Genomic DNA, 24,598 nt, shown 5'->3' with positions numbered 1-24,598 from the left:
TGTACCTTTTTCCAGCCTCATTAAACGGTTCGCTTTTTGTTAACATTCAAGTTCTGTTCCCTGTTCCTTGGAGTCTGCATTTTGGCTCATCCTAAATCGTCAATTCATACAGTCTGCCCTCGCCAGACTGTGACAGAACGACCTGACCATGTTGGACCCAGCAGACATTTACTTCAGTGACTTTGTTTTTGTTTTTATATCTCTCGGCTGGCCTGGGAACGCCTTGGTGTTCCCCCGGATAAGCTGGAGGAGGTGGCTGGGGAGAGTGAGGTCTGGGCCTCTTTGCTTAGGCTGCTGCCCCCGCGACCCGGCCTCGGATAAAGCGGATGAAGATGGATGGATGGATGGATGGACTTTGTTGAATTTAAAATTCGTGTCACGTAACTTCGAGGACTCTGGATTATTTCCTGCGCAGGGAAGCAAGAGGAAGAGAAGGACTCCATTCGGGCCCAACTAGCTTGGATAGCAATGGCCAACCCAGGTTTTATGGACTACTTGCCGGTAGACTCTAAGAACTTTGTTTTGGCCAAAGCCAAAACAAAGAACTTGTGTGAGCACAAGTGACACCATCGTCTCAGAACAGGACAATGTTTTAAGGGACTCCCTAGTTTCTGTATCTGTCCCTAGTGAACTATCTAAGGATGTGTATGATGTGACTGGTGAGAACGTTACAGATAACAAGGTGCCATCCACCATATTTAAACTGGCTAAACTACTTGGACTTACTGCCTCAGAGCTAATGGATCAAGTTAAGTTTTGTGTTCCACAGCCATTCATGTTTGAATCAGCTCACCACGATTTTTTGTCGATATCCACTGAAACTGTTCATGTGACACCTCAAAAGACTGTTTTATCTGAGCCTGCATCCATGACTCCTGTCCCTGCTCCCAGGTCAGCTGAGGTTCTGCTAGCCCCAGCACCCGTATCAGTTCTTCGGGTGAGGGAGGCTGGGGTCCAGTTGGTCCCTGCTCTGGTTTCCAGGCCGGCTGAGGCTCTGTCAGTTTCTGCACCCGTACCAGCTCCTCGGGTGAGAACGGCAGCTGCCCAGCCATTGCCGGTGCCAGTCCACCCCTGCACCCATGCCGGTCCCCAGGGTGAGGTCAGCCAGGATACAGCCCGTCTCTGCACCCGTACCTACTCCCCCGGGTGGGAGCAACTAGTGTCCAGCAGGTGCCTGCACCCTTTCCTGTTTCCGCTGGAGGCTCTAGTGAGCCCGTCCAGCCTTTTTCCTTGTGTTCAGGAAGCTCAGGAGAATTGGATCAGTTACCTTCTTGTCCACCATTACTTCAACCACCACTACAACCTCTACTTCAGTCATTAGCTCAGTCTCTAGCTCTGTAAGCTCTGCTACCTGCTCAGTTTTCAGCTCAGGCATCAGCTCTGTTTCCAGTTCAGTCATTAGCTTTTTCACCAGTTCAGTCAGTTGCTCAGTCACTTCCATTCTCTGCTGGAAGCTCCAGTGAGCTAATTCAGCCAGAAGGGGGCCGCATCTCTCTAATAAATCCCGGACAGACTGTTTGCACTGCACAGCCCCAGCCGTCGCATTCTGAGCCGCCTGTGTGCCCTGTGCAGCTTCAGTTAGCGTCCCTTCTGCCAGAGGTCTCTGTACCCGCTGGCTCTGTGCCTGTCTCTTCAGCTGGGGGTTCAGGAGAACCGCACCAGCCTCATGCCACGTCAGCTGGGGGGCCCGAGGAGCCCGTCCAGCCTCATGCCACGTCAGCTGGGGGGCCCGAGGAGCCCGTCCAGCCTCATGCCACGTCAGCTGGGGGGGCCCGAGGAGCCCGTCCAGCCTCCTTCTGTTCCACCACCTGCGGCTTCCACGCCGTTGCCTGCAGTGCCGTCGCCTGGTCCTGCCTCGCCTGGTCCTGCCTCGCCTGGTCCTGCCTCTGCTTCTGCTTCGCCTGGTCCTGCCTCTGCTTCTGCTTCGCCTGGTCCTGCCTCTGCTTCTGCTTCGCCTGGTCCTGCCTCTGCTTCTGCTTCGCCTGGTTGTTTAGATTTCCCAGTTTAGGTTTGTGTTAATTTTGCTTCAGTTTGCCTTGCCTTTTGTTTGTACCTTTTCCAGCCTCATTAAACGGCTCGCTTTTTGTTAACATTCAAGTTTTATTCCCTGTTCCTTGGAGTCTGCATTTTGGGTCCTTCTCGTCAATTCATACAGTCTGCCCTTGCCAGACTGTGACAGGTTGCTCTCACGGCTAGAGATTGATGAATTACAAAACATATGTTACAGCAAGGGGGAGCCAGGATGACAGGTCAGAGGGGATATACAGTGGCTTGCAAAAGTATTCGGCTCCCTTGAACTCTTCCACATTTTATCACATTACAGCCACAAACATGAATCAATTTTATTGGAATTCCATGTGAAAGACCAATACAAAGTGGTGTACACGTGAGAAGTGGAACGAAAATCATACATGATTCCAAACATTTTTTACAAATAAATGACTGCAAAGTGGGGTGTGTGTAATTATTCAGCCCCCTGAGTCAATACTTTGTAGAACCACCATTTGCTGCAATTGCAGTTGCCAGTCTTTTAGGGTATGTCTCTACCAGCTTTGCACATCTACAGACTGAAATCCTTGCCCATTCTTCTTTGCAAAACAGCTCCAGCTCAGTCAGATTAGATGGACAGCGTTTGTGAACAACTGTTTTCAGATCTTGCCACAGATTCTCGATTGGCTTTAGATCTGGACCTTGACTGGGCCATTCTAACACATGGACATGTTTTATTTTAAACCATTCCATTGTTGCCCTGGCTTTATGTTTAGGGTCGTTGTCCTGCTGGAAGGTGAACCTCCGCCCCAGTCTCAAGTCTTTTGCAGACTCCAAGAAGTTTTCTTCCAAGATTGCCCTGTATTTGGCTCCATCCATCTTCCCATCAACTCTGACCAGCTTCCCTGTCCCTGCTGAAGAGAAGCACCTCCAGAGCATGATGCTGCCACCACCATATTTGACAGTGGGGATGGTGTGTTCAGAGTGATGTGCAGTGTTAGTTTTCTGCCACACATAGCGTTTTGCATTTTGGCCAAAAAGTTCCATTTTGGTCTCATCTGACCAGAGCACCTTCTTCCACTCGTTTGCTGTGTCCCCCACATGGCTTGTGGCAAACTGCAAACGGGACTTCTTATGGTTTTCTGTTAACAATGGCTTTCTTCTTGCCATAAAGGCCAACTGTGTGCAGTGCACGACTAAGCCTGCTTTAAATTTCTCAATAACTTTATCCCTGACCTGTCTGGTGTGTTCTTTGGACTTCATGGTGTTGTTGCTCCCAATATTCTCTTAGACAACCTCTGAGGCCGTCACAGAGCAGCTGTATTTGTACTGACATTAGATTACACACAGGTGCACTCTATTTAGTCATTAGCACTCATCAGGCAATGTCTATGGGCAACTGACTGCACTCAGACCAAAGGGGGCTGAATAATTACGCACACCCCACTTTGCAGTTATTTATTTGTAAAAAAAAAATGTTTGGAATCATGTATGATTTTCGTTCCACTTCTCACGTGTACACCACTTTGTATTGGTCTTTCACGTGGAATTCCAATAAAATTGATTCATGTTTGTGGCTGTAATGTGACAAAATGTGGGAAAGTTCAAGGGGGCTGAATACTTTTGCAAGCCACTGTATCATCATCCCAACTCGAAATTGGGTATTAAGCCCCAAGTGTGATGGAAGAAGGATCGTTGAGTGCAAGAGGAATTGACCTGAAAGATAGGATCATGGTGAAGCTTGAAACCTGGATCTTCTGTAGCCGGTTACCAAGATTACATGAAGTACCCTCAGAAGATCTATTAGATGATGTGAATGCAGCACTACGGACAATACCTACCGCCACCATTACCGAGACTAACCAGCTGATCTACACCACTGTTGCAGTGATCAGTGAGATGCTTGGCTATAGGTTGAATAGCCACAAGGACCAATATCCTCCATGGAGAAGTAGACCAGAGGCCAAGATCAAGGTAGCATGGCGGGAGGTTAGCCAACTACTGGAGCTGCAGAAAGGTGCAATGAAGAAGGTGCCTAAGAAGTACAGCAAGCTGTCCATACCTGAGGCCTTGGAAACTGACAAGAAAAGACTCACAGTCTTGGCCAGCCACTTGAAGAGATGCACAAGAGAGATAGAACGCAGGAGAATAAACTAGCTGTTCTCCACGGAAACAACCAAAGTGTACTCTCAGTGGCAGGGAAACAATATGAGAACAGCACCACCAAGGCTGGAGACTGAGCAATACTGGAAGAGCATCTGGGAGGGGGGCGCAACCCATAACAGCAATGCTCAATGGCTAGTGGATCTGAGAGCAGACCACAGCAACCTCGCTGAACAGGGTCCAGGAACCATCACGTAGCAGACATCCAAGAAAGGGTCTCCAGTATGAAGAGTTGGACAGAACCAGGTCCCGACATGGTTCATGCATGGTTCTGAAAAGGCTGACTGCACTCAACGAGCGTCTGGCAGCACTAATGAACGAGCTGGTAGACGATGAGAGACACTTAGAATGGCAAACCAAAAGCCAGAAAGTTCTGATCCCGCAGGACCCCCAGAAGGGACCAGTCCCTTCCAAATACCCACCAATAACCTGCCTCAGTACCACATGGAAGCTCCTGTCAGGCATCATAGCATCTAAGATAAACAAACACATGGGTCAAAGAGCCTTCATCAGGAACTCAATGGAGATGTGGCGTACAAAACTAGAGGCCACCCATAGTACAAGTCACCATCAAGTGCGGGATCTGCTCTGTCCCCACTGCTGTTCTGCATAGGTCTGAACCCCCTCAGTGAGATCATCAACAAGACTGGCTATGGATATCGACTACAGAAATGAGCCACTTCCTGTACACAGATGACATCAAGTTGTATGGCAAGAGTGCATTAGACATCGATTCACTGATCCACACCACCAGGATATACAGCAATGACACTGGAATGTTGTTCAGACTGGAGAAGTGTAGTCGAATGATAACAAAGAGAGGGAAGGTTGGATGATAAAAAAGAGACGGAAGGTAGTCGGAACTCAGGGGATCAAACTACCAGAAGGCAACATTGGAGATATAGAGGACAGCCACAATTACCAGGGGATCCCACAGGCAAATGGGAACCATGAAGAGGTTGCTAGGAAAGCTGCAACCACCAAGTACCTGCAGAGGGTCAGGCAAGTCCTGAGGAGTCAGCTTAATGGTAAAAACAAGATCCGGGCTATCAACACCTATGCCCTGCCCGTAATCAGGTACCCTGCTGGGATAATAAGCTGGTCAAAGGAGGAGATAAAAGCCAGTGACATTGAAACAAGGAAGCTCCTTGCCATGAATGGAGGGTTTCACCGCAAGTCCAGTACCCTGAGGCTGTATGCTGTATGGAAGGAAGGAGGCTGGGGACTGGTGAGTGTCAGTATCACAGTCCAGGATTAGACAACAAACGAATACATCAGGACGATAGCAACAACCAACCACATGCTCAGTGAATACCTCAGACAGCAGAAACTCAAGAAAGAGGAGAAACCATCATGGAGGGATAGGGCCCTGCACGATATGAACCACTGGAAGATAGAGGAAGTGGTTGACATCCAGAAGTCCTGCCAGTGGCTGGACAAAGCTGGACTGAAAGACAGAAGCACTAATCATGGCAGCACAGGCATTTTATGAGTTGTTCTGTTCCATCCTCTACACTGACAGTACACTGTTTATGCTGTCTTTATACCAAACAGTATGAAGGTGGAATTCAGTGAATGAATCTAAGCATCATTAGCTTGACTTCAAATTCATCTTTTTATTGAATTTAGCATAAATCTGACCATGATCACCAAATCCACTGTGCAGTAGTCCCACACAATGCTTTATATTAAATCTGTCACATTACTGCAAGCTAACCTGTTTATCCTGCATTTTCTATTTTCTTGCAACTTTTAAATAACAGTGTACCTCAGTTTGTTTTGCAGCATGTTTTACAATATCAAAAATATTATGTCACATGTACAACCCAATATGTGATTTAAAAAAATGATGTCATGGTGCTGGGTCTGCGACCGACTGTTTTTAGATTATTGTTATTCATGGGCTTTTGTTCCACTTCTTATATATTTAGTCCTTGGATTTTGGTTTCTGATTTTCTTTTGCCTTTCTCATCTTCCTTATTGTGTCATGTCTTGTCTGCTTGTTCCCTCTGTCTCCCCTGTCAGTCTATTGTTGAATTCTCCCAGTTCTTTGAATCTTTGGGCTGAAGGAAGGACACTTACTCGGTGTATAAATGCTCAATCAACAATCCTTTATTTCCATACACTTTTCACACAATGAGCATAAAACCATCATGATGGGGAGAGATGCAGAGAGGGTCACAGCAAGTCTCAAAATGGTGGTGTGTTACACAGCTTCTTATACTTTTCCACTGGCCCCCACCTGGTCGTAAACCTAAACATTCACACTCTCTTATCTGTCGTGGCGCCTAAGTTATGACCTCGGGCTCCCTGTCTTTCTACCTCCTACAAGGGTGGGGGCACAGAATGTGGTCTGTTTCTGCTATTATCGGCACAAGGTCTTTTGCACACAACATTCTCAGAAAATGATTTAAGCAGTCTGACATGACAAGAAAACAGTGTAAAACATTCACAGCAGATAAATGGTGGCGCCCACCTGTCTAACAGAACCCAAAGGATGGTCACATTCTTTTAATCCCCAGAGATATACTTGAACTTTTGTCTATCCTACTAACAAAATATACTGAGACATTTTGTCTAACATACTATAAGAATATACTGCGAAGGGGGTCATGTTCTTTAACCTAATCTCACAATTCCCCCTTTGATCTCTCTTTAGAGAGATCACTTACAACATACATTCTAGGGTGGAAAAGTGGTGTCAACTCTTTCCCAGTCTCCTAGTATTTGTGCTTCACACAAAAACACAATTCCATCGCTGGATTTCCTCTGCGCTGTCACTTTTAGAGCTTGGCACGCTCTCTCCATCCCTCGAGTTGTCACGTCCAATGCTGCTGAAGATTTAAGGCAGAGCACGTCGTACACCTTAGTTGTCTTCCTCAATGTCAACGATGAATCTCTCATTTTATTTAAAATCCTGCTGTGGGAAGTCTCCTGTTGATCTCCTGGAAGCTCAGTAGCACCGCTCTCTGTGTGATGTCCGCTGTGGTGAAGGTGATCTCTGATCCTCCTGAAGCCTCTCTCCTGGCCTCAGCTCCCATCTTGTGGACGATCCTCTCAGCCACTCCTTCTCGTCATGGCACCTCACGACATCTACAGATTAAAAAAATAACACTCCTTTCCCCACATGGCTTCCACCATGTGTCAACTCCCCAATGAGACATGTACAAGAATGTTGCACATTCTCTCTAAAACAATCTCCAGGGTTTCCCACTTGGAGCAGCCATACTCCAACCTGTAACCCTGTGTAAAAACATTAATCAGCAGTTACATGTTCAGCCTATTTAATTCCCAGCTCCACCTGGAGCCTGTATCCTGGAAGACAAATCGGTTAAATCAAACTTCACATTTGCAACCAACTGTAGATCATAAGAGTGATAAAGTATTCAGCATAAAAGACAAGTATCATGTGCAGGTTTTCTCCAATCATTACATCACTGTTATTACCATAATTTGTCCCAAATCATGAATCATCCCAATTTATTCCACAATTTAATCTGTGACTTCCCTTAAACAATGTCACTCCACCCATTTTATCACTATGAGCTCAGTAGTGGCTAGCTAATAAGTTCATATTCAACTATTCCATAAACACTGCATCTTATTTGATTCCTCATGTCACTTGTCTGTTTTCTGCTGAATCCTCTACATCCACTCTTAAAGAAAAAACAGACATTAGGAGCACACATAGTCAATCCTGGTGGTCAGGCGCAGGTCGATAGGTTCCAGAGGTGCCGTAAAAGGTCATAAAATTAAGCCTGCTGTAAAAGGAATGACACTGGTTTCAACACAGGAAATTTCTCACGTTATTCACATCGTCAAAGTAACCTTCAACATTTTCCCAACAACACAGTGTAACAGTATCATCAATCCTGTAGTAGAGAAACAAACATCAACCAATTGTTCTGTTATAAATCACATCATCAAATCACATGAAGAACTGTAATGCTGTAGAAAAGAGAATGCAACTGTTAGCGCTGCGCAGGTGTGTACACACTTTCTCACAGTGATCTCTGTGAGCAACACAAGCCCATGAATAACACACCCCTGGTAGATTCACAAACACAGAAAGTGGCATTTAAAAGGTTAAATCATCACACAACCTCGAATGTTGCTGTCATCTTTCTGCTCCTGTAAAAAGAAACACATAAATTCATCCACCCTTTTGGCCTGTCTAGGTGGAGGTAAACTTTGAGTCGTGGTCAAGTCTTGTCAGCTTTTACCAGTCAGTCAGTTTGTTTTTATTTCCATTCATTCATTCATTCATTCATTCATTCATTCATTCATTCTTTGCTGATAGTGGAAACCATCGCCACATTTGATTTCCACCCTCAGCAAAATGACGTCATTTCAAAAAGAAAAAGAAGAACTTTAGGTCGGATTACCTCGCTGAATCCTTTTTGGGCAGGGACTCTCATTTTCTAATTGTCCCCAATAAGTGGCTTTCTCCTGAGCCCATTTTAATGTGGAGAAACCCACTTTGCGACTGTTTTCAGTAAGAATGTTTTATAGCGCTTTAAAGTTCAATCTCTCAGGCCTGGATTAAAGAGCTGATTTGTTAAATCAGGAACTCACAAAATACCAAAATATCACCACCGGTGGATCACTCCTCTCAGATGTTCTTATTTCAGTGCACTGTAACAAAAGCAAAAACAAACGTAACCAATAAAATACTCATATAATAACAAATACTGGGGCACATTAGAAACCTGTCCAAGCATAAAACCACCTTTCTCTCTCTTAGAGAAAGAAAACAATCCAAACCTCACTGATAAAAATCAACCTAGTGCTAAGCAAAACCCAAAATCAACCAAAACTTCACCAGAAAGTGATAGGTTACGAGGCAGGGTGCACCCCGAACAGGTCACCAGTCTATCACCTAGAAACAAACAATCATTTACACTTACATTCACAGATAATTTAGAATCATCAATCAACCTAGCTCTAACAGCTGCATGACTTTTCACTGTGGCAGGAAACCAGAATACCCAGAGAGAAACCACTGCAAACTAGCCAGACTGTGGACTTGCACCCAGGACCTTCTTACTGTGGAGCGACAGCACTAACCAGCATGCCAACAATGTAGGAAATACAGGGAAGCTATGATTTCCTGTTGAATTTTGTACAGATCTTTAAAGCCTGAGGCAATTGTGTTAAATACACGTGGGATACTTATGTAAATCCAAGGGCTGGACCCCTTTTCTTTTTTTTTTAATTTTAATTTTTTATTTTCAGTGTGTTCCTCCTTCAATTAAATCTCAATGGCGCTCCGAAATAAGGCTCACACCGTTAATTCATCATTTTCACTCTGTACCACTGCTCCTTATCCGGCTGTGCAAAGCACAGTAAACAATTCAGTCGAGGCCTTGAGCCATAAACAGACATCACTCACAGACATTGTTTTCATAACCAAACTGCTTTAGACCCTGTCCCCTAAATCTGCACAAATGCCCTCTGGGTGACATGAAATGCATTTAACCAATTAACAATCAATTGCTTCTTGTTGTTGTAACAAATTCTGTATTTGGACGTTTGTGTGTAGCATTTTGCGTATCAGCATAGCATTTGTTAGCAAAGCATTCTTCATTGCAGCAGCGTGTGTGTATCACTCTTCATTGCACAAACATGTGTATGTGAGTGTGTGTGTGTGGATCACTTCTCAGTGAATTGAATCAGCATTTCGATTTGTGTGCGTGTGTGTGTCATTTCTCAGTCAATCAACGAGTGGATATGTGTTCATATGGATGTTTCTCTTAATTCTGAGTCAGTGTATGTAGATGTGTGTTTGTGTTCATCACTTTCCTGTTCTGGTGTTCTGGGTAAACCAGGGCCTGAAGCGTGCTCTGGGGTCCTGCCTCCCCCTTTCCAGTCCGTTTGCATCCCTTGGTGCTGCTGCCCAAAGTTCTGTCCATACTGGTTCTGGCCCCAATTGAGGCAGTCCTTTTCTCCAGTGTCCTGCATCTTCTCCTTGTCCAGCTCCTCCTGAGCCATGCTCAGTTTCTGCTCTGATGTCTCGAGCTCTCACTGAGGGCAGAAACCTCAGAGTCTTTTCCGTACACATCAGATTGAAGTTTATTGATGTTTTCCTTGCTTTGCTCCACGGCCTTCTGCAGCTCTGCTGTTCGGCTCTTCTCAGAGGTCAGCTCCTGACCGAGCCCCGACACCTGTGCCTTCAGCTTATGTTCTTCTGGTGCTTTTGTCCAATCTGAGGTGCCTCCTGACCTCAGTTACTCCTCATGTCTCTGGCACGCCCTTTTTGCTGCCCGATCATCCGTGTTGGTCCGTCACTGTCCTGCACAGTTTTAATGCAGAGTTGTTAAGGTCAGCATTCTTTTGCTCGGCCTCACCTTTCATCCGGGCTTAATAGGCGTCTCGTCACAGCTCTGTCAGCTGAAGCTGTCTGGAAATCTCCCCCGTGTAGTGAAACGGGCCTTGGATTTAACGTTCTCCGTCTCCGCTGCATGAGATCTTTCCTGCAGCACTGTTGACATTCTCAGGCTGTTGTTGTGGGTCCAGCTGCTGTAGCATTTGGTCAGGGTCACATCAAAGATGGTAGAAGGGAGAGCAAAGATGGTAGAGGGGAGAGCAGGAGTCCAGGTCAGCCTCGGCTTTCCGGGCCGACAAAGCAGCCTGTAATCAAGCATAAAGAGAAAAAACAAAAACAAAACAAAAACAGACGAACAGGAAAATGATGTTGTTTTGGCTGTGTTATTCAGAGAGGGGCCAGGCCCTGTGTCAGCCTTCTCCCCCCCTTTTTTTGTTTTTTCTCACAATATAATCAAGTCATAACCCACCAAGTTGACAGGACAACACAGGTACACGTTAAAATTCTTTAATAATTCAAAAAAGTAATTTTATTTCATTCAATAATCACTTATATTACTCAATCAGAAGAAAACATGTCACAATCCGACTCTTTTCACCACTAAATTTATTATTTCATCACTGGTTTTGTCATACCAGTGTCTGTCTTTTTGAAGTCAAGTTGTTGTCCTGCAACCCAGAGAGTTTATTTGTTAGTAGTGGATAAACTTTATCATTTAACAACATGTGTATGTTAAGTTTTGCTGCTTTAACCTTGCTGGAAACTCTTCACGTGTTCATGAATGTAAGCTGTTTCTTCATTGCGTGTGTGTGCGTTTGTAGGTGGGTTATTTTAACTTTTTTTTTTTTTTTTTTTTTTTTTTTTTTTTTTCCCAACAAGGCATTTCTCTAATTGTGTGTGTTTTTAATTTTGTTTCCCAAATTTTGATTTCCCACCTTAAATAACAGCATTCCATGTCTTCAGCCAGGAATTAGAGCTTGCTTGTGAGATTCAGGGACACATGGTGCCAAAAACAATTCAGTGAAAAACTTGCCTGAAAATTTCCAGTAATGGTAACCGATAACTGGAGGAGAAGATGTCCTTTAAGCTTCTTTTCAGGGTGAGGACAACGTGAGAGGTCAAGCTGTAAAATTTTGAGCCAGAGCTTGGCCTGTCTGTCGTCCCAATTTTGTTAGTCTATCCTTTTGCCGCTGTACTCAGGTTTCCAGGTTGAGAGAAATCCACCTGTATTAAGAGACTAAAACATTCATTTACTATTTTTCTTAAAACATCCATTTGGTTCATCTGCCTAGATTTTACTCTCTCTCTCTCTTGGTGCATAGTTCACACAGTCAGGCAGTTGCCTTTTATGGGCATGCAGATTTCCGGCCACCGACACTCACCCCCAGCAGCCGCCAAGTCATCTCTCTTATATCAAAACCCAGCCAAACATCAAACATTCACCGTAGTCATTCAAAACTGTATCTATAATATTATAATCAACAAAATCAGCATTTTAATTACAGGCATGTATCATTGTTTGCAAATCATACTTATAAAACTCAATAACACGCTAAACAGGAAGTCCTCTGTGGGCTTCACAGCAGCCACCTCATTTGTATGTTCACACACCGTCTAAAATAGCTCGCAGCGCGCTGTCGTCACACACAGCCTCGTTTCACACTCAACTCTCTATTATATTTACAAAGACGTCTTATATTTACAATCACTCCTTCTTTATCACACAACTCCTTACTCCCCTTTGCCACAGCTGCAACCTCTAATTTTTTCTCTGGCGCACTCCCAGGTCGCATGACCTGCAGCGCCCTCAGCAACTCCTCTCTCTGCTTCTCAAAAGTTTTCCACTCACCCTGCACACCCCCTTTTTCTATGTTAGACTTAGAACCCAACATTTTCACACCACTACACACCTTTAAATCCTCCAAATGATTTCACAGTTTGCAACAATTCACGACACAGCCTCTTGCCGCAATTTCTGCCCAACACAAACACTTTTAGACACAAATTATTTTGTTACTTTAATTGACTCCCGTACTTCTGACGAGACGCCGACTCTAACGGCGCTTTCACACAACCCGCACACCTCCTACTCTCTTCCTCTCTCTCTCCTTTTTTTTTTTTACACCACAGAGTAATACACCCAATTCAGCCCGTCTATCTCTATGTGGCTCCAAATACCCTCTTTATTTAATTTAACACTCGTCAGGGGACAGGCAAACAACAATTTCAACCACTGAAACGAGGAATACAACCTTTTTCAACCTTTTAACCTTATTTAACCTTATTTCTCTGACTATTCTTAGAACTCAACCTTTGTTCGCAAAATGTGTCTTGCTCTAGTCCAGAATAAATGTAAACCGTGATTAGTCAAGTCAAGTCAAGTCAAGTTTATTTATAAAGCACATTTAAAAACAACCAAGGCTGACCAAAGTGCTGTACAATAAAATACAAAGATAAAATACAATAAAACACAAGTACATAAAACACCTCACTGATAAAAACAATAAGTTAAAACAGTAAGTTAAACCTTGCTAAAAGCCAATGAGAAGAGGTGAGTTTTAAGAGCAGTTTTAAAAGTTCCTAGGCTTGTGGAGAATCTGATGTGAGGAGGTAAACTGTTCCACAGTCTGGGTGCAGCCACAGCAAAAGCCCTCTCTCCCCTAGTCTTTAATCTGTACCTGGGAACATCTAAAAGCATCAGGTCTGCTGACCTCAAAGATCTCCTGGGGCGGTAAATGCTAAGAAGCTCTGCCAGGTAAGGAGGTGCAGTACCGTTAAGAGCCTTAAAAACCAGCAGTAAAATTTTAAAATCAATCCTAAAAGCAACTGGGAGCCAGTGGAGAGAGCAGAGGACCGGAGTGATGTGGTCTCTCTTTTTGGAGCCGGTCAGCATGCGAGCAGCAGCGTTCTGCACCAGTTGGAGGCGATGCAGACAGGAACGATCTAAACCAGCATAAAGGGAGTTACAGTAGTCCAGCCGTGATGTAATAAAAGCATGGACCACCCTTTCTAGATCGTTCCTGCACAGGTAGGACTTGACTTTAGCTAAAATCCGTAGATGATAAAAAGATCCCTTGACTACGGAGCTGATTTGTTTATCAAATTTAAAAGCACTGTCAAAAGTAACACCGAGGCTCTTAATGGAGGAAGTACATTTGGAAGTTAGGGGTCCCATAAAATCAAAGGAAAGGTTGGGGTCTTTAGGAAGCCCAAACACAATGACTTCAGTTTTACTTTCATTTAGATGTAGGAAGTTAAGAGCCATCCAAGTCTTAATGTCAGACAGACAGGAGAATAACGGCTGCAAAGAGTCCTTACAGTCTAACCTCAGAGGGAGGTAGATCTGAATGTCATCAGCAAAGGTGTGGAAGGACACATTACACAGACGTTTCAGTGTTATTCTGTAGCTATGCGGGAGTCCTCAGTTCCCAAGTCACCACCTCGGCTAACCAGACGCCGCTGGACCTGACTGCGCGTCCACAGGCAGGAGGGTTGCCACACCATGAACAAAAATATTTTCCACAGGTCCACTAGGCATCAACCTTTGATCCTAAAATGTGTCTTTGCTCTAATGTCCTCCCATTCACACATCAACCGTCACTGTCACCATGTTTATATTTCACACAGAAACACAGCAAGCGCGTCTCATCAGCAGTAATACACAGAAACACAGCAAGCGCGTCTCACCAGCAGAAACACACACAGAAACCTCTGAGCTCACCTTTGAAAATGCAAGCGCACCATAAGCTAGACTCTATTTCACCTCTATTTCATATTCTACACTTTGGCCGCGTTTTGGAAGCTTTTCCCCATTTCTTGCAACAGAAGCCAGTCATAGACAAAATTAATTATGTTAGGGTAAAGTGGGCTGCACTCTAGTCTCAACGTAGAATATGATTAGTATCTTGCTAGAGCCAGTTCCTATAACACACTGGAATTCTAGTCTCAACGTAGAATATTATTAGTATCTTGCTAGAAAATTCCTATAACACTTGAATTCAGCCTCAACTTATGTTGTTAGTATCTTGCGCCGAAAACCAGACACCGACAATTTAATGTGAAAATACGTGTAACCCAGCGAACAGATTAATTTGGAAAGCCCAATATGCACATTTGGTATTTATAATACAACAGGCTGTGCTTACCTTTTTATGTTTGGACCGTCCTCTGTTCGCCTCGCCCCACGATCTCACCACAGGCCAAATCTGCCCCTCCTCAGCACACCAAAAGATCCGGGTCACCGGCACCAAGTTGTTGAATTCTCCCAGTTCTTTGAATCTTTGGGCTGAAGGAAGGACACTTACTCGGTGTATAAATGCTCAATCAACAATCCTTTATTTCCATACACTTTTCACACAATGAGCATAAAACCATCATGATGGGGAGAGATGCAGAGAGGGTCACAGCAAGTCTCAAAATGGTGGTGTGTTACACAGCTTCTTATACTTTTCCACTGGCCCCCACCTGGTCGTAAACCTAAACATTCACACTCTCTTATCTGTCGTGGCGCCTAAGTTATGACCTCGGGCTCCCTGTCTTTCTACCTCCTACAAGGGTGGGGGCACAGAATGTGGTCTGTTTCTGCTATTATCGGCACAAGGTCTTTTGCACACAACATTCTCAGAAAATGATTTAAGCAGTCTGACATGACAAGAAAACAGTGTAAAACATTCACAGCAGATAAATGGTGGCGCCCACCTGTCTAACAGAACCCAAAGGATGGTCACATTCTTTTAATCCCCAGAGATATACTTGAACTTTTGTCTATCCTACTAACAAAATATACTGAGACATTTTGTCTAACATACTATAAGAATATACTGCGAAGGGGGTCATGTTCTTTAACCTAATCTCACACTATGTTCAGTGTCAAGTCTGTGTTTCTGGGACTGTTGTGTGCTTCCTGTTTTATTTTGATAGTCACTGTCCTGTGTGCAGTGTGTCAGGTTTTGCTTCCCCTTGTGTTGTTCGCTCTGATTTCTCCCAGCTGTGTTTCCCTCCTGTCTCCCATTCCCTGATTGCTCCAGTGTTTATTTAAGCCCTGTGTTTTCCTTGCTCTGCGACGTGTTGTACCGCCTCATGTGTGTAGGTGTCTCTGCGTTCTATGTTTCTAGATTCCTTGAGTTTTAGTTCAAGTTTCCCAGTGTTCCCTTCCTAGTTTTCAAGTTGAGGGTTTTAGTTTGTTTTTTTGTGGTTATGTTTTGGACATTTTTCCCAGGAATAAAGCTGCCGCCTTGAGTTCACCTTTTTGACTGACTCCTGCATTTGGGTCCACCTCCTGCCTGCCACAGCCTCACATGACACATAAGGACTTACATGTAAGCGTTAAATCTCCAGTTTATGAAATCCCACTGAGCAGTCCTTACCTTTAAAACTAACCTCTCTTCTTCCTCTACTTTCCTTTTTTTCTTATCTTTCTCCATCTCTGAGTAAAGTTGGCTCTCTTTCTTCTCTCTACCTGTTAAAAACAGCAGCTGTATCTTCAGTGTTGGGGAGTAACGGAATACATGTACCGCCGTTACGTATTTAAAATACAAAATATGAGTAACTGTATTCCGTTACAGTTACCGTTTAAAAAGGTGGTATTTAGAATACAGTTACTTTGTTAAAATAAATGGATTACACGGCGGTATTTTCCTGTTTCATATTGTCACGGGTCAGGACTGTTTGGGTTTTGTTTGACAGCTACGTTCTGTTGTTCCAGGCGGCAGCATTACGGTTGTCATGGTTACTGGGTGACGCGTGCTCTCTCTGCGACTGTGTGTTTCCTGGGTGAGAGAGCGCCCCTTTGTTGTTGTTGTTGTGCTAAGCTAATAGGCAGAATGCTACAGGCATAGCCCTAAAGAATGTAGCCTCATGGGCAGTGTAGTCTGTGCTGCAGGGAGAATGGACTTCCATACCCGTTATGTGTCTGTGAGCGCGAGGAGGGAGAAAAAGGAGAGTGGAAAAGTACGAGTTGTCATTGAGCAGAAACGGGAGCTGAAAGCATGTAAATATAATAATAACCACTGCAGCCAAGAAGAGTGCCTGACGAGCCCAGTTGTAAGTAAGCTATTAAGACTCAACTGTACACCATGTTCGTGTTTTCCTCCGAAACAATAAGTTCCGTTGGAGCAGCCTCTCCAAGGAGAGAGCCTCTCTCTGTCTCTTGCTAGCAAACTTGACCCAGACAACAAAGTAAAGCTATTTTTTGGCTACGAGCCCGACACGAACCCGACGTATTAGCCAGAGGTCCCTTTACTACGGTTCGGAGCCGCGGACCTTCAGTAATAATAATAAATCACATTCATGTAGTTGTAAACAGCATGATAATATATTAAGTAATCCAAAGTATTCAGAATACGTTACTCTCATTGAGTAACGTAACGGAATACATTACAAAATACATTTTGGGGCATGTATTCTGTAATCTGTAGTGGAATACATTTTAAAAATAACCTTCCCAACACTGTGTATCTTTAGCTAGCAGACACAGTGCAACAAATTGCACGTAGTTTGCGTGATAGAAACACTAAATTTGAAAATACCTGCTACTTAAAAAACATTACTTTTTTATGCTTCTCTCGCTTCTCTTTTGTAGTGCTAGCTAGATGCTGAAGTACAGCAACAGCAAATGGTAAACATCTCCACTCATTCTGGTGTTGTGCCAAAACCTAAAACAAAACAAAACACAAAAAACACCAGCCTACTTTGACCCTTAACTATGGCACACTGTTTTACTTCTTTCTCTTTTTTTGCAACATCCTCTGGTGATTAATACATGAATAGGATTGTCTTTCATGTGTTACTGTTTAGACTGAAATTGGTTGGATGTTTGAAGCCTCGAAGGGACGTGGAAACAAAAAAAACATTTACACTCCACATCGATTCATTCATATATTAATTCTCTCTGTAGATATTGACAGTTAAACATGTCATACGCTGATCAGGCCTTTTAATTCAGCTGTTTTTTTATTAATAAAAATGTAAAAATTTTAATACAGTTTTTAAAAACTAAAGATGTAGGTCTGTGTTTCTAAATTTGATGCTGGACATTAAACTTAAACAGTCTTAAACACATGCAGCAATAATATTAATCCATTTAACACTGATGTGGAATAGTTATTTATAGTTTTGATACTTTATGCACAATTTTCCAATAATAAAGTTTTATGTGTATTGATGTGTTTTCTCCACTTGCCATTTTCAGTTAACAGTAATTTTGGTAATATAATAGATATTTATTTAATTATAGTTGTAAAGACATTTTACAATTCTTCAGTCAGGAAGGAGTACAGATGGGCAGCACAAATGGTATGGTTTAACCTGATCCAATTTACCCTGTTAAATGGGTATAGTACAGGAAGATGTTTTTTTGTGAGTATTTGGTTGGGAAACAATTGTCTCTGCTTGTCTTTCTGTGAAAGTGGTTTCTGATTGAATGACTATATTAAGTGGCAGAAAGCTTCCTACTACAAAAGCCATTACACCTGTTGGCTATTTCTATTAAAAATATATTTTATCATTAGTAACCCAACGTAATCCAAAGGTCATAATCAATATCTTTATATCAATGCATTATATACTGATTGCCACAGAAGAGCTTCCATTGTTGCCTCACCTAACTATGTATTTAGGCAAATATTTTCACCTTGGATTCACTTTGGAACTCATGCCGTCATCTTGATTACAGATGAGAAAATGAGGTAGGGTTTCTGCCACCATACAGATTCTCCCTGAGAAAAACCAGGATTTTTTTCCAGGCATCTTCCTGAGCTCGAGAATGTTCCACCGTTTGTCCACCCCACAGACACATCACTGCAAAAACAAAACAGACATCAGGACTCACCACAAAACTGCTGTTCCCAGAACGGGTACTACAAGAAATTCACTGATAATTTGCATGTGTCATCCAGTTTTTTTCAGAATAATTTTCTTGCCACAAAATTACCTGAACATCAACTACATATAACAATCAGCTATCAAACCTGCCAAAATGTGGACTGGTCCTCAAAGAACAACTGAGCCAGTCTACAACCTTCCAATGTGAACGTGGCTTACCTTTTATAGACATTTGAGCTGTTTTGAAATTGCTAGATCTGGCATGTGGTGTGTAAGGGGGCTCCATCAGGTGACCTGCATTTGGGTACGACAGGACAGTGAGCAGATGACTGTTCCCCGCTTGTGCCATCATTTCCTTAATCTGGAAAACATTAATTAAAAACGTTCTTTTTATTTTTGAAATAGTTTCATTGTGTATTTTTTATCTGAAATGCTTTAATTGTCACATAAGTTCCTCTTCATGGAGACAAACGTGAAAATATTTTATTTCAAAAAAAAAAATATGCTCATTCTTGCTAGCTGGAGAATCAAAAAAAATTATGGAAGTTATAATCTAATGATCTTCAGTAATTTATTAACTCATCACTCATTATCTCAAATTGGTTCAGAATCAGAATACTTTATTAATCCTTAAGGAAATTATGTACACTCAGTCTTAAACTGGCCACTCAGGCCAGTGTCCTGGGGAACTCTTGGAGCCCCTGGGGCAGACCCTTGGGTGGTTATCATTCATAGTTTCTGTGTTGGCCATCAATGATGGTGTCATCAACTTTTTCAATGGTGACAGATCCTCAGAACAGGAAATTTCAGGCATTGGAAAGTGTCAAAGTGAATTGTTAAATATTTGTCATTTTTATGTTTACACATTGTTTTAAGAAATTCTTTCTGTCCACCCCTCCCCAGATTCTTAAGATTCTGGGTGGGGGGGTGGGGGGGTGGGGGGCGGTAGTGTTTTTGATCACAGGCACATCCTTGTGAAGGTCTGTTTGATGTTGGTAAACTTCCTCCCCTTTGTATGGCTTCACTGTGTTATCTAGAGTGTGGGGGAGACTACCCTCTTTAGGACCAAGGATGTTCCTCCTGCTTTTATGTTATGACCCTTTGATCAGCAGGAGAACACACACACACACACAGTGCCTTGTCTTTGTAACCAAGGGGGGTAACGTGGGGAAGGTACGTGTTGTAAACTATTGTTTATTGTGTGAACGTCAATAAAAGGAGGCAAGAGGGGGGCCGTCGTCGAGGTCATTTGTGGTGAGCTGAGATACCGACAAGGCCTCCCTTGCAAGTGAAATGATCGATCGCTGTTGCCTTGTTTTTCTTTCACGGGAATAAGTTCTGGGATCAGCGGGGTCTGACTTTAGACCCAACAGAAAGCTCCACTTTTCTCACAAGGAAGGCTGTCAGGGAGAATCCCCAGGCTGGGTCCTACTCATTATTTCCTCATTCACAAGAAGGACTGGAATCTCAGATCACTTTTAGACCTAATGAGCAACTGGTTTGGCACAATTAGCCTGGAGGGGATGCAAACTGTTAGGTGACTCAGGAGAGGATAGTGGTGTTCTACTCACACGGTGTACAATGGAGGTAGGGTGCTCCTGACTACAACTGAGGATATAGCTGGGCAGTGGAAAGAATACTCCTTAATCCCACTGGCATACCTTCCCATAAAAATTATGAACAGAATCGGTGACAAAGGGCAGCCCTGGCAGAGCCCATGACCCACCGGGAACAAGTCCAACTTATTGCCGCCTATGCAGATCTAAGCTCTTGCAACAGTTGTACAGGGATCAAATGGTCCGTAGCAATGAGCCAGACACCCCATACTCCCACAACACCTCCCACAGGACGCCCTGTGGAACATGGTCGAATGCCTTCTCCAAGTCCGCAAAACACATGTAGACCGGTTGGGCAAACTCCCATGCACCCTCAAGTATCCTCAAGAGGATAAAGAGCTGGTCCACTGTTCTGCGACCAGGACGAAAACCGCAGTGTTCCTCCAATATCCCTAACCCAGGTTCGACTAACGGATGGACCCTCCTTTCCAGCACCCTGGCATAGACTTTCCCACGGAGGCTGAAGAGTGTGATCCCCTTGTAGTTGTAACACACCCTCCGGTCCTCCTTCTTAAAAATGGGGACCACCACCCCAGTCTGTCAGTCCAGGGGTACCGCCCCTGATCTCCAATATTGCAGAGGCCTGTCAAACAGGACAACCCTACAACATCCAGAGCCTTCAGGAGTATTCCTTCCACTGCCCGACAGTTTTCTCAGTCGAAGTCAGCAGCGTTCCATCCGCACTATACACAGTGCAGGTCGAGCAGCACTTTCCCCTCCTAGGTTGCCTGATGTTTTCCCAGAATCTCTTCGAGGTAGTCCGAACGTTTCTTTCCATGGCCTCTCCAAACTCCTCCCACACTCGAGTTTTTGCTTCAGTCACTGCCCAAGCCGCATTCCACTTGGCCTGTCAGTATCTATCAGCTGCCCCCGGAGTCCCACAGGCTAACCAAGCCCGATAGGACTCTTTTATCAGCCTGGTGGCTCCCTTCACCTCTGGCGTCCACCATTTTTTTGGAGGTTACCACCACAACAGGCACAAACCAGCTCAGTGCAGCAGCTTTGATAATGGAGACGCTGAACATGGTCCATTTGGACTCAATGTCTGCAGTCTCCCTTGGAATGCTGTTGAAGCTCTGTGGGAGGTGTGCGTTGAAGATCTTGAAGACTGTGGCCTCTGCTAGGTGTTCCCAGCACACCCTCTCTGTACGTTTAGGTGCGCCGAGCCTGTCCAGCGTCCTCCCCCGCGACCTGATCCAACTCACTACCAGGTGGTGATCAGTTGAAAGCTCAGCCCCTCTCTTTACCCAAGAGAGGGGCTGAGCTTATATGGCCGCAGGTCTGGTGATACTATTACAAAATCAACCCTCTTCTCAACGAGAAGCCTGGGCTCGGGGGAACCTGATTGTCCTGGAGGGATGTTTCCTGCCGGATACAGATTGGACAGGTGGAAATTGGAGGGTTGTGTGCCTGCCGCTAATGTTGATCGAGGATATTGAAGACATCTACCTTTTCGGAACCATGATAACGGGGTTCTTGCTGATCGGAGCTGGCTTGGCCCTGGCTTATTGGAAATTGAAGAAAGCAGAAACGGCTATTCAAAACCCCACAAGGCTTCCCGCGATGATTGAAGCAATGGGATGAGTCATGAATTCTAAAAATGTGCTCATTGAACGCCGCACGGATAAGATCTTGGAGAAGCTTGAGGCTGTTGTGAGCACTCAGACTATGCTCTTTGAGCATAAATGTGACAACATCTCGGAGAAGCTCATGCCTTAAACTATTTTTTTTAATTAAGCAGCAAGGCACAACAAAATCAGGGCTGTATCAAGACACGAGGTCTAAACCCCAATTCAACCAGACCCAGAACTGATCCAGAATTAAAACAGCACTACAACAGTTCAAAATCAGGACTACTTAGGACTTAACCAAGACAGAACCAGAATCAAAACGAGATGATAGTAGCACTAAAAATCATCATAGACCTGCACTACACTTATTTTTTAATTCTACCAAAGTACACTTTAGATTCAGAAAAGTTTCTATAACTATTTAGTCTTATGTGCAAACAAGCATGCATAACTTAATAAATATAGAATTTGAAAAATAACAAACCTAAAAATTTACACTAGGTACTAGATACATGTTCTAATGAGTTTTGGCAAACAGCCATTTGACTAACATGTCTGTCTCACCTGGCTCTTGTTCCATCTCTGCTCTGTCCTCATTCTCCTCTCCATCTCCCTCTCTGTTCCTCTCTCTCCCTCTTTGTGCTGACAATCAAGGCAAACACCAACATCACCAAATATACAGTTGAAACCAGACATTTACATACTCTTCAGATAAAAACACAAAAACTTTTTAATTGTAACATCAAATCAGACTAAATGTTTATTTTTTTTTAGATTGATAAATATAAAAAACATATTTGTTAAATTTAAGAGTAAAGAGAGAAATTGTATGTATTTCTTAATTGCAAATGGCACCCAAATTGCATTCAAAATTGAGCCACGCTTATGGAGGTCCACAATTCTTTTCCTGGTGTTTTGGTTGACATCTCTTGATTTTCCCATGACAAAGAAACAGGCTCTGTGTTTTGGGGGTGCCTTATATGCATCCACAGGTGTGCCACCAATTTACTCACATGGACTCTACTAACCTATCAGAAGCTTCTTAAGCTCAGAATGGAATCATCTGGAGTTTTCTTATTAATTTACAATAAACATAGTGTATATGTACTCTTAAATTTGATGAAAGTGATCAAAAAAATAGACAGCGCTCTCTCTCTCTCTTTATTCTGACATTTAACTAATTCAAAAGATATTCCAATATTTATTTATCTAAAACAAAAAAAGTGTACTCTAAATTAATGTTTAACAAAAAAAAATGTTTTTATGTTTTTTTCCCCTAAAGTGTATGTAAATATCTGGTTTCAGCTGTGAATATATTGCTGTGTATTGAAATTCCTCTTGTTTTGCATAGAAATATACTGAAAAACATACAAAGCATAATATATAAAATAACATTTACCTGAAATATTTTTTTAAAGAAGCCCCTTATGTCCATTGTTGTGTTCATCAGTACATAACTGAAACCGATTTAGAGTGCTTTATTTAGCCGTGGAGGGTAACAACTGAAAATATGAAATAAACACACATAAGCTGAGACTCTTAAAAAAAACAGCATTGTTGTTTGGGTTTTCATTTCGCCATTTGTTGATTCACTCAAAGAGCAAGTAACGTAATATGGGTCAAGTGATCAGTTTGATATCAATCTTTTGTGATACACCGTAATATTTGCATTATTTGTACAGTACCAATGATTTGCTTTGGTACCTGGTCAAACTTAAGCTCTCCTCTGTCTGCCTGGCTGCGCTTCTCCTACAGCAAACTTGCGGGCAGCAGCTTCTCTCCCCTCGCTCACATGCGTAAGTGCTGTGCTCAGTCGCCTAGTACCTGAGCTCGGATCATACCAAAATGAGGGGGAATTTACGACTGTGCGCTATGTGCTTCGAATATTGTGTGCAGTTTTTGTTTTATACAGCTGTCAGTCAGGCATCTAATCTTCTAATGAAACAAATTACACTCCAAAAGACCCTGGGCTTCTGAAAAAATGACACGGGCTTAAACCCAGTAAGCCCGCCCCCCCGCTCCGCCGATGGTTGACTCCAAATCTCCCGACCCCTATGTCGATCTGAGAAAGGAAGACTGAGACAGTGAGACCAAGACAAGACCGAGGGATCCGAGACCAAGACAAGACCAAGACCAAAGTCCGTCGAGACCAAGACAAGACCAAGACCACGTAAAGGTGGTCTCGAGACCGGTCTCGAGACATCCAACTCTATTGGACAGTGGGTCTGGGCCCAGCGTCTGACCTCAGCCTTGGAGCTCAGTCTGGGTGGAGCGCATGCCTGCTGCATCCCATTATTTCCTTCGGGATTAATAAAGTATTTCTGATTCTGATTCTGATTCTGATTCTGATCGACCTGCAGCCTAGAGCATCCTGGTGCCATGTGCACTTATGGGCACTCTTATGTTTGAACATGTTGTTCGTTATGGCCAAACTGTGGTTTGCACAGAAGTCCAATAACAACAGTCTTGGTAGCCGGGTATCAGTCCGCCAGGGCCTCCGCTCCTGGCCGCCACCCAGCATACAATGCACCTGACCCTCCTGTGGGTTGTGGGCCTGCAGGACAATGGGCCCATTTCCCCTTTTCGGTCTGTGCCTGGCCAGGCCCCATGTACTAAGGCCTGGCCACCAGACGCTCACCCTCGGGCACCTTCCTTGGGGCTGGCTCCAGGGCGGGGCCCTTTTAACCCTATCCCGGGCAGGGTGAACTGTTCCCTCAATGGTTTTCTAATAAGTGTTTTTTGAATCACTCTTTGTCTGTTCCCTCACCCAGGACCAATTTGCTATGGGAGACCGTACCAGGAGGCAGAAGCCCCCTGCCAACGACCCTGGGATCCCTTGGACACACAAACCCCTTCACCACAATAAGGTAGTGATTGCTCTTGTTACTTGTTTTTTCGCTTACCTTGTTTTCCTGTGCCACAGTTTCCCTGGACCTCCCTCACCACTTATCTTCAGCTTCAGCTCTTCTTGGACTACCTCTCCATTCTGGGAAATATTAACAACTTCACCTGCCTGCCCTCCAGCTATCTCTCACCACCTCAGACACAGTGGAACTCAGCTCAGCCAGTCTTTGCCATTACTCACCTGGATTCTTACCGCCTCTCCCTCAAAG

General features: G+C 43.8%; 1 protein-coding gene across 4 annotated transcripts in view; it reads right to left on the bottom strand.

The window, feature by feature from the left end:
- Positions 1-8,416: 8,416 nt before the first annotated feature.
- The window catches only part of LOC146514980 (peroxisomal succinyl-coenzyme A thioesterase-like), a 42,422-nt gene continuing 26,240 nt past the window's right edge, over positions 8,417-24,598 (bottom strand). For 2 of the 4 annotated variants that reach the window (XM_085164639.1, XM_085164641.1), the window contains 2 exons: positions 18,518-18,659; positions 8,417-18,274 (listed from right to left, as the gene is read on the bottom strand). In XM_085164639.1, coding sequence (XP_085020765.1) covers positions 18,144-18,274; positions 18,518-18,659 — 273 coding nt within the window. In that variant the 3' untranslated portion in view covers positions 8,417-18,143. Of the gene's footprint in view, positions 18,275-18,517; positions 18,660-22,049; positions 22,128-24,598 lie in introns of those variants that run through there. The other 2 variants (XM_085164638.1, XM_085164642.1) reach the window with 2 other exon arrangements.

The sequence above is a fragment of the Neolamprologus multifasciatus genome, chromosome 7, assembly GCF_963576455.1.
Source record: "Neolamprologus multifasciatus chromosome 7, fNeoMul1.2, whole genome shotgun sequence".
In the NCBI taxonomy this organism is placed as follows: Eukaryota; Metazoa; Chordata; class Actinopteri; order Cichliformes; family Cichlidae; genus Neolamprologus; species Neolamprologus multifasciatus.
This window is presented reverse-complemented; position numbering and strand designations above follow the sequence as displayed.